This window comes from Corylus avellana, chromosome 5 (assembly GCF_965113065.1).
Source record: "Corylus avellana chromosome 5, dhCorAvel1.hap1.2, whole genome shotgun sequence".
In the NCBI taxonomy this organism is placed as follows: Eukaryota; Viridiplantae; Streptophyta; class Magnoliopsida; order Fagales; family Betulaceae; genus Corylus; species Corylus avellana.
This window is the reverse complement of record NC_142494.1, coordinates 9,266,601-9,276,666: the sequence shown is the minus strand read 5'-3', so window position 1 is coordinate 9,276,666 and position 10,066 is coordinate 9,266,601. Positions and strand designations below refer to the sequence as shown.

The following is a 10,066-nucleotide window of genomic DNA, read 5'->3' as shown; positions in this document are numbered from 1 at the left end:
AACTTTGGAACCCGGTCAACACTTGATCCTGCCACCTCATAAAGGCCCCATCTGCTGATGCTCTTAACCAATGGTCTTGCTTCTCCGATGTTGCACTTCTAGAATGCTGACTACTGATTCCTGAACCTTGCGTGTAAGAAAACAATGGTAGTGTTTGCCGAGAGGCCCGGCCCAGGGCTGGCATTGTAGTGTTTTTTAGGAATATGTGTTTAATTGGTTTTAGTGAAAATATTTTGTTAGAAAAAATAAAAAAATATATTTTATATGAAAAAATGTAAAAAAATTGTTTTGTAATAATTTTTTTATTTGAATAATAATAAAAAAATGATTAATGTAGTATAAAAAGTAAGAATGTTGAAATTAATTTTGAGACGAAGGTATTCTTTTTTTAGATTGAGAAAGAGGCCTATTACAGTCGTTCCATTGGCAAACACTGCCAATCATACCCATAGGATTGCACTCAAATCAAGATAATCACCGCACCATTCAACGGCCGATGATTTGAGCACCAAAAAGGGTATGGAGTGTATGGATACCGACAAGGAAGGAATGGAGTTTGTATTATTATATATATATTATGCGACACCGTCTAAGGCGTTTAATATTGCTGGTGAATGACATCACCATCGCCTACAACAACCATCCAAAGGACGTTAATAGGAATCGTGGGTGTCCATTATAGGCTGGACATAGCAAAAAGTCGAGAATAAAAGGGTTGTTCACATAGATGGTCAATTCTTCCTTGAAAAATTTGTCTCAAATTTAAAACATGTCTACAACATGTCTTTTTACTAAAATCATGACTAAATTATATATTGTTCCATTAAATTATCATTTTATTTGTGCCTGCATTACCCTAAAATATCAAAATATTTTGAGTTGCCTCTTTGCGTCCGATTTAGCTCTTAGCTTTAGATGAAAAATTTTACATATATTATTCGCGTAAGTATAAACTGTTTTCTCTATACCAAAATAATAAGAGAGATAAAATTATGTAACTATACCTAACCCAAGGTGAGCCAAGATGAGACTTAGGTGAGGGTGGCCGCCTTCTCTCCTGAGTGTCTTAGGTGAGGGTGGCCGCAAAGTGAGCCAAGATGAGGCTTAGGTGGGGCTGGCTGCCTTCTGTCCTAGGGGTGGGCATACGGCCACCCCTAAGAAAATAGACTCTATTTTTTTTTTTTTTTTCTTTTCATTATTAAGCATATTCATATAAATAGGGACCACACTAATCAAACAAAAAACGTCGCAAACACATGTGCTAGATACGTGTAACCTTTTTCATTCAAATTAATGGTTAAACCTAACACAGAAGACAATTCGAAGTTTCGAACTACCGTGAAATATCACCTTCTAGAAGGTGACATTTTACTATTTACACGTCCCCTTCCAAAAAGGGATGTTTTTGCAAAAATGTCACTTGCTAGGAACATTTTTACTGTTCAAATGTCCCTAAATTTTATTCTAGTCATTATATATAAGGATATTTGCAAAATGTCACTATTTAAACGTCCCTAATTAAATAGATAAGTTTTTTGGGCGAAAAATGTAACTTTGCAAACGTCTCTATTTGCTTAATTTTTGTAGTGTGAGTTGTAATTTAGAAATATAAATGTAATTAGAAGTATGGATTGAGAGAAATTAAAAATGTAATTTATCGTAAAAATATGACGGAGATTACAGATTCATCTTTTTATAAATAAAATAAGACCAAATGTAGATCTTAGGATCCATCCTATTAAGACAAAAGTGACTTTTATGGGAAAACAATCATTCAAGATATGACACTTAATTCTTTAGAAACCCAAACAATCATCCTAGAAATCAAAACATTAATTCTTTAGAAACTCAAAAATGTTGAATGACACTTGTCACTTATTAAAGTGTAATTTGTTGAAGGAAATTTGTGTCCTTAATGAAATGGAGAGGAGTCAGTTAGACAAAAAACTGAGACAAAATTGTCCAAATTTTAAAAGATGAGGACAATTTTGTCCCAATGTTAATACTTTTTTGCCTAATTGGATCCTTTTCATTTAAATGAAATGATATCAAACCAGAACTCTTTAGTTTGAACTCTAATTTTATAATTCATTACAATTTATTTAAATAGTTAAAGTTTTTTTTTTTTTTTTTTTTGACATGTCCACACAAGAGAAGTAGGATGAGGAATTCGAACTAGTGACTTTCGCTTCATTTGGCGTGTTTTACAATCGATTGAGGTACCTCTTGAGGATATAGTTAACATTTTCAACTTCCACAAGATGAAAGAGAAGAACATGGTACAACCCCTGTTTTTTTAAGGATTTATTTATTTTTAACCATTTTTTTTTTATTGATGAATATTCACAATATAAAATTTGGAGGAGAGTCGTCTTAGGAACTTAAAAAGTTGTGCTAAACAAATAAAAATAATGTTTTTAGTAAAAAACTTTAAAAATATTATTTTGACTTTTTTTTAAAAAAATTTTATAAAAGGTCATAAAATATTTCTTTTTTTAAAAATTGAAAATAAATTTTTTCTTACATATTTCTAACAAAATTCCGAACATTCTCTTCCATAGTATGTAGAGCAAGTGAATTTTTTCCCAAACAAAAATCCTAGGAAGAAAACCACGAATTAGTTAATGGAAAACAAAGCCGCAGGAAACGAACACCTGCAATCTCCTCGGGCAGCGCGCGTGGCACCCCAACCATCTATCTCTGCATCAACTACAAACGCCACATGCACGCATCCACCCACCCCCCGCGCGCCTAAAACCTTTCCCTTCCACTCTCAGAAGCCTAGATAAAAGCGCTCCTTCCCAGTTTCCCCACGCACCCACCCGCCCACACGATGGAAGACCAAGTCGCAAGGCGAGCCAAGGTCCTGCGCAACCACCTCCTCCACCTCGCCGCCCCGATCCCACCAGCCCCGACAACTCTCTCGCCCAACCACTGCGTCGGCTACTCCCCCCCCGACCTCAACGAGCCCTTCTCCTTCAACCCCACTGACATGCGCGGACTCCTCGACTCTCACCATCTCGCCGACCGCGATTGGCTCTTCGGCCTAATGACCCAGAGCCGCCTCTTCAACCCTTTGCAGCGCGGAGCTAAAGTGTTCGTCTCGCCGGACTATAACCAGTCCATGGAGCAGCAACGGGAGGCCACCATGAGGCGGATTGAGTATCTTCAGGACAAGGGGGTCTATCAGGGTTGGCTCACCGAGACAGGGCCCGAGGCCGAGCTGAGGAGGTTCGCGTTCTATGAGGTTATTGGGATTTACGATCACTCCCTCGCGGTTAAGCTTGGGGTTCATTTCTTCTTGTGGTATGTTAATTCGCCAATAACGAGTGTTTTGAGCTCTGAATTGATTTGGGTTTTTGCGCTTAGGAAAATTGTTATAATATTTAATTAAATGATTATATTCTATGTTTGCCATTACCTTAACTTTGCGATTAACAAGGTATCTAAGTAAATGTATATTCAATTATATTCTGGAAGCTTGTTAGACTATTAATTAAAATAATTTAATTCTTTATTTTCAATTATTGTAAGCTTTTGAAATAAATGATATTTATATCAAACTTATTCGCTTTTAGTGTGTCTAACTTTTGGTTTTTGTTTGCTTGGGATTAAAGATTCTTGGCTGCAATGGACTTTAGAATGAGTGGAACTGGATCAGGATTGTATGAAATTTGCGGGCAGAGCCAAGTGGTTTTTTTTTTTTTTTTTTTTTTTTTTTCAAATATAATTTAACCAAAACAAAAAAAGAAAAAGAAAAAACAGAAGAATCCAACTGTATGCAACTAACTGCAGCCTAATAGAATTTTTGTTCATTGATTATGGGGTTTTTGAACCGGTTGAGACTGAATGCTGTTTGTTGCGCGCCTTAGCCTCCATTTGGTTGCTTAAGAACTGGTAAAAGAAAAATGAGTACAGTTATTGAACATAATTTACGGGCATGGGCTTGTCAGTTGTAGTTGATATGGTTGTTGGATTATCAAAGAAGGAATTTTTAGATTCATTACATTGTCTCTTTACAGGGGTGGTGCCATCCAGTTCTTTGGCACAAAGCGGCATCATGACAAGTGGCTTAGGGACACTGAAAATTATGTGATTAAGGGTTGCTTTGCGATGTCTGAATTGGGGCATGGGAGTAATGTATGTGAAGGTTGTTTAATTAGTTTGGGAAGTCATCCCTGTTCATGTTACCTTCTGCACTCTTTTGTTAGTTTTCACTAACTGTTTCCTGGGCTAATAATTTTAGGTTCGAGGAATTGAAACAGTCACCACTTATGATTCTAACACTGGAGAGTTTGTCATTAACACTCCCTGTGAATCCGCTCAGAAGTATTGGATCGGGGGGGCAGCTAAAGTAATGATTTTTTGAACTTTATTTTCTTGATTCATTTCTCTTTCTTGTCCCATATCAATGTTTACTCTACTGCTTATACAACTCCTGCTTCATATTTGTTTACACTAACACACTATTCTTCTATTGATGTTTAGCATGCGACACACACAATAGTCTTTTCTCAGCTCAATATAAATGGGAAGAATCAAGGAGTTCATGCATTTATAGCCCAGATTAGGGATGCAGATGGAAATGTCTGTCCAAACATTCGAATAGCAGATTGCGGTCATAAAATTGGTTTAAATGGTGTTGACAACGGTCGAATCTGGTAATAATTACACTTTTTGTTGCTAGACATTACATTATCTTTAAATAACTGTCATTATGAAATTCTTTTATCCAATATACAGTACAAATATATAGCTCAAATCTTTGAAAATGTTTTTCAGGTTTGACAATGTACGAATCCCTAGAGAGAATTTATTGAATTCAGTAGCTGATGTTTCACCAGATGGGAAATATTTAAGTGCAATAGAAAACCCAGATCAGGTGATTATCTTTCCAAATAGATAATATCTTCTATTATATTATCCAACTACTTCTTTTCTTTTTGGTTTGGCTGGCCATGTTCTCTCTATCATATAGCAGCAGATATTGTTTAGTGATTTAATTATATATTTTATGAACATTCCCTCAAATGTAATTGCTTTTTTCAGAGATTTGCAGCATTCTTGGCCCCTTTGACATCAGGCCGTGTGAATATTGCACTTGCTGCAATTTATTCGTCAAAGGTAATGTATATATTTGAAGCATGGTTAGCTGTTTCTGCATGTAAGCCAATCTTGCATTTGAGTGTTATTGTGGCTTACCAAAAAGAAGATGGAATGAAAAAAAAAATGTGGAATTGTGGGGTTCATGCAACTTCTAGCAAACTCTGTTTATCATTGATATTATATCATTCTTTTCCTATCAGATCAGCTTAGCGATTGCCATAAGGTACTCATTGACAAGGCGGGCCTTCTCTGTCACACCAAATGGGCCTGAAGTCCTTTTGCTTGATTACCCAAGTCATCAACGTCGACTGTTGCCTCTGCTTGCGAAGACGTATGTATATGATCAATGCCATTCTGGTAACCAAATCCTTTTGAAACTCATTTATGATAGAAACTTCTCTCCTGCTCTTCCAATTACAATGCATGAGGTATAATTTCATACTGTAACTAGCTTTCCTGGTCTGGGAAGCCTTGTATAGTTAGTTTACTTGCATTTTTTGTGTGAACATATGAGGGGTTAAATTGATAGTACAGTACAGTTCTTCTGTAAGCGATTAAGTATGTTGGTGTTTGATCTTGGAGTAAAGTCCCTTCTTATTGAGCATAGTGATTTATAAACATTCCACTTATGGTTTTGGATACAACCATCCTAATGCTATTGGTATTTTCTGTATCGGAGTGAAATAGCCTTAATGCTTCTGTGACACAAACGATGATTTATCCCAAGCGTTATCTCATTGAAAAATTAAGTTGGGCTTAATCTTTGTTGTAAGCATCTTCTATCTCATACATAGTAAATAATTGACATTCAGCTTTTAGATCATGAATATAAATGGCCTGATGGCTTTAGTAATATTTGGTATGTAAATTAGGTTAACTGTTGTACTGTAACAACTGACATTGTTCTGACTTATTGTTATTTTTTCCCATGGGCTACAGATATGCGATGAGTTTTGCTGGAAATGACTTGAAAAAGATATATGTGAAGAGAACACCGGAGTTTAATAAAATTGTCCATGTCATTTCAAGTGCATACAAGGCAACTTTCACTTGGCACAATATGAGAACTCTTCAGGTCAGAACTGCAACTATATTTGAAGTTGGCTATATCTATAAATTGACTTCACTAAAATTCAATTAATGAATGTATCAGGAATGTCGTGAAGCCTGTGGAGGACAAGGTCTGAAGACTGAAAATCGTATCGGTCATATGAAAAGTGAATATGATGTGCAGTCCACTTTTGAGGGTGACAACAATGTTCTGATGCAGCAGGTATATCAAGTATACTATTTTTTTTTTTTTTTTTTTTTTTTTTTTTTTTCCATTATGAAATTTACTGCACAAAGAATGGACATGTTGGTTTCTGACATGAGTTGTCTGGGAGGGTGACCTCAAAATAAAACAAAACAAACAAAGGGACATGGTTCATGGCATGTGAGGCATTGCTTATGTGCTAATCTACTTAAATGGATGGTAGAATGGTGGCCTTTCATAAGTGTTATTCATGCAGTCGTGACTGCAAGGAGCCAGCTTGGGCTTTGCGTTCTCACAACGATGTTGAACTTGTTTCTAAATTCATTATGGTTAACATATCCCTTAGTTTCCATTAATCAATTAGTAATGTATCTGGAACTGACCATAGCTCATAACTATTGGTTGAATCTTAGGCTCTATTTGTTTCGGCGTAAAATGAGTTTTTGAATTTTTTTTTTTGTATTTTGCGGTGTTTGATGGGATAGAAAATAATAGTCAAACAGAAAACATTTTTGGTTTAACCAGAAAAGCTTCTTTAATTTCTGTAAAATGGTTTTCCTTTTTTAAAACCATAAACTATTTTTCGAATTTGAGTTTCTTCCTTTCAAATCAGCGTACAACCACAGGACCATTGCTTATGTGCTAATCTACTTTCATTTTACGTCGAAACAAACAAAGCATTAATTATGTGATTCAATTTATACTTTCATTACTAATGAACAACACTTAAAAAGAATATTTACTGTTTAATTCGCTATTAATTTTTTATACTTTGAATTACAGAAGATTATCCTGCTAAATTTAAGTATTATACTACTCTGTTTTACTTTAGTGGAATTCTGTCTGAAGCAGTTAAACTGATTGGATAAATATGCTTACTCAGGTCAGCAAGGCACTGCTTGCAGAATACATAGCAGCTAAGAAGAGAAACAAACCTTTTAAAGGAATGGGGTTAGAACACATGAATAATCCATGCCCTGTCATTCCATCTCAGCTTACAAGTTCTACCCTTAGGTGCAGCAAATTCCAGGTAATATGATTTAGCTACTTTTCCTGCACCGTGTTAGTGATGTTTAAATTTATAGATTTCTCACCACTTGTCTACATCAGAATGACGCATTATGCTTAAGAGAGCGGGATTTACTGAATCGATTTGCTGCTGAAATATCACAATACCAAGCACAGGGAGAAAGCAAAGAGTATGCCTTCATTTTGGTGAGAACTTGCTTCTGTTACTGAAGTTGCAGTTTTTTCTCTCTCTCTCTCTCTCTCTCTCATATTGTTGTTTACCCGTATCTGCACCAGAGTTATCAGCTAGCGGAAGACTTGGGTAGAGCTTTCACAGAACGTGCACTACTGCAAACCTTTATAGAGGCTGAGGCCACTGTACCTGCTGGTTCACTGAAGGTAATTCTTAATAATTGATTCTTATGTATTGTCTGCAATAGTTTCTGCTTTGATCAATTCTGTGAGGATATTTAATTGGTATTGGATCTCTAAAATCAGTTCTTTATTGTCCTGTTATGTACATTGAGGTGGGTTAAGTATAGTTTATCCATTTACTATAGATGTAAAATCGGATGAAAAGGGAATTGGTTTTGTTGATAGCAAATAAATTACTAATGTAGTTGCTGAATATGTTTTTGTGCTTTTCCTGCAGGATATCTTAAGTCTCTTGAGATCCATGTATGCCTTGATTTGCTTGGAAGAAGATGCTGCTTTCCTAAGATATGGCTACTTATCGACAGATCATGCTGCGGCAGTCAGGAAAGAAGTGACAAAACTGTGTAGTGAAGTACGACCACATGCACTTGCTGTGGTCAGTTCCTTTGGCATCCCTGGTGCTTTTCTGAGCCCTATAGCTTTTAACTGGATTGATGCAAATGCTTGGTCTTCAGTTCAGCACTAGTTAGGGTGCAACAATGCTCTCTCATGTCTAGCTGAGACAAAATGTGTACTGCTTTTGGCTATCTGCTGCGGCAGGAAGAAAGGTTGAATAACATTTCTGCATAAAATGTAGTAATGGATGAGCTACCGTATCACTATTTATTAATAAAATTGTTGTGAAATTGTCTACATATGAAGATTGGATGTCCCTAAACTGTAGACTAGAAAAGGATTGGCTCTCACTTCCTGCTCAAGCTCGTTTGCATCTAAGAGAGATTTACTGTCCAACTTCATTAGGTTGCCAGAGCCTGAGTGAACAGTCATTTTTTTTTTTAATTGAATAAGGAACACAGTTACAAGGAAGGACCCTTCCCATTCTTGATCCAAAAGGAAGAGAGAATGAGTAATCCCAAAAACGAAAATGGGGTGGGATTCTCAACAACAAATCCAAAACAAACTAAAATAATACATAAATAATTACGAAGAGTAAGAAATGGGTCAAACAAGTGATTCAGTTCTCTTAAAGGACCGCACAAAGCGGTTACATAATCAAAATGAGCACAGATTAAGGTGAACTTATCTGAACCCCCAATTGGAACCAGAAGCATCCACTGAAAGGAGGATGAAGCCAAAGATGTACTGTCAAAGTCCGAAGAAAGGACTGTATAAAAGAGAGGTACCAACACAAATTCGGTTACAAAAATCTCCGCACTTGGATCTAACCAAAACAGCACAAGGAGACAATAACCCATAGCAAAAAACAACAGAAATACAAATATCAATAGAAATATAGAAGAAATAAACAAAACACAGCAAAACAACCAGCAAGAAACAGTAGCAGCCGGGCCACAGAAGATAGAACTCACTGAACAGCGCGTGGAAGACACGCTCCAGCAAGTGCGATCCACGCTTCAACACCTGGTACCCACACGCCGGTGCGTGGTGGACGGAACAGTGCGAGGAGGGCGGAGATAGGGAGCTAGGATGACGGCGAGCATGGTGGATAGGCTGTTGGGCGTAGTGGAGGCTTAGTATTATTGTGGAAAAAAGAAAAGCCAGGATTGAGTGGACATTCATGAAGGCTTACAGGTTTTTACGGTCATCCTGATTGTGCAAAACGGCATTATTCATGAATCTTGGGACCTTCTTTCTCACTTGCAGCATTATTCTCCTCTTCCCTGGTTGTGTATAGACGATTTCAACGAAATAGTTGAACAGTCAGAAAAATCTGGGGGTCCTTTGAGACATGAATCATATATGGTACAATTTCGAGTAGCTCTTGAGGAATATAATGCAAACTAAGTGATTTGGGGTTTAGGGGATCCAAATTTACCTGGACTAACTGCAGAACAGATGGAACTTTTTATCAAAGAGAGGCTGGACCAGGCAGTGGCTAACAGAGAATTGTGTGACTTGAATAAGGAGGTAGAAGTTCAGGTGATGGCGGCATGCTCATCAGATCATAAACCTTTCCTTTTGAAAGTTCCAGAACTGCAAGCTGATTGAGTGTATTATCAAAGAGGGTTTAAGGTGGAGGCTAGCTAGATGTTGGATGAAGAATTCAATACAGTGGTCCAGGAGGCGTGAGAGAGGGGAGAAGCTGGAGGGTCATCAATGCATATGGCTAGTGCAAAGTTGGCAAATTGCCAAACTGGGTTGAAGAGATGGAGTGGGCATAAGTTTGGGCAATTTGACTGTGCTCAAGGAAATAAGAAAACAACTTGAAGTCTTACATAGGGATGAAAGTAGTGATAAGTTGCGAGCTATAAAGGAGTTGCAAGATGAGATAGAATTTATTCTGGAGCAAGAGGATGTGAA

At 37.0% G+C, this 10,066-nt stretch overlaps 1 protein-coding gene across 1 annotated transcript; it reads left to right on the top strand.

The window, feature by feature from the left end:
* The first annotated feature begins 2,637 nt into the window (after window positions 1-2,637).
* LOC132180970 (acyl-coenzyme A oxidase 3, peroxisomal) lies at window positions 2,638-8,439 on the top strand. The gene is made up of 13 exons (XM_059593988.2): window positions 2,638-3,306; window positions 4,023-4,140; window positions 4,247-4,354; window positions 4,489-4,661; window positions 4,783-4,882; window positions 5,050-5,124; window positions 5,307-5,437; window positions 6,046-6,181; window positions 6,260-6,379; window positions 7,245-7,391; window positions 7,472-7,576; window positions 7,667-7,768; window positions 8,022-8,439. Exons 1-13 carry the CDS (start codon window positions 2,834-2,836, stop codon window positions 8,268-8,270), a joined length of 2,037 nt encoding a protein of 678 aa, XP_059449971.2. The 5' UTR covers window positions 2,638-2,833; the 3' UTR covers window positions 8,271-8,439.
* The last annotated feature ends 1,627 nt before the right edge of the window (window positions 8,440-10,066 follow it).

What these genes read in the sequence shown, in the direction of transcription:
- LOC132180970 (XM_059593988.2), top strand. Translation starts at nt 2,834, where the DNA reads ATGGAAGACCAAGTCGCAAGGCGAGCCAAGGTCCTGCGCAACCACCTC. An exon ending in GTTGACAACGGTCGAATCTG is followed by an intron (nt 4,662 to 4,782) that starts GTAATAATTACA and finishes AATGTTTTTCAG; the next exon opens with GTTTGACAATGTACGAATCC. An exon ending in ACAATGTTCTGATGCAGCAG is followed by an intron (nt 6,380 to 7,244) that starts GTATATCAAGTA and finishes ATGCTTACTCAG; the next exon opens with GTCAGCAAGGCACTGCTTGC.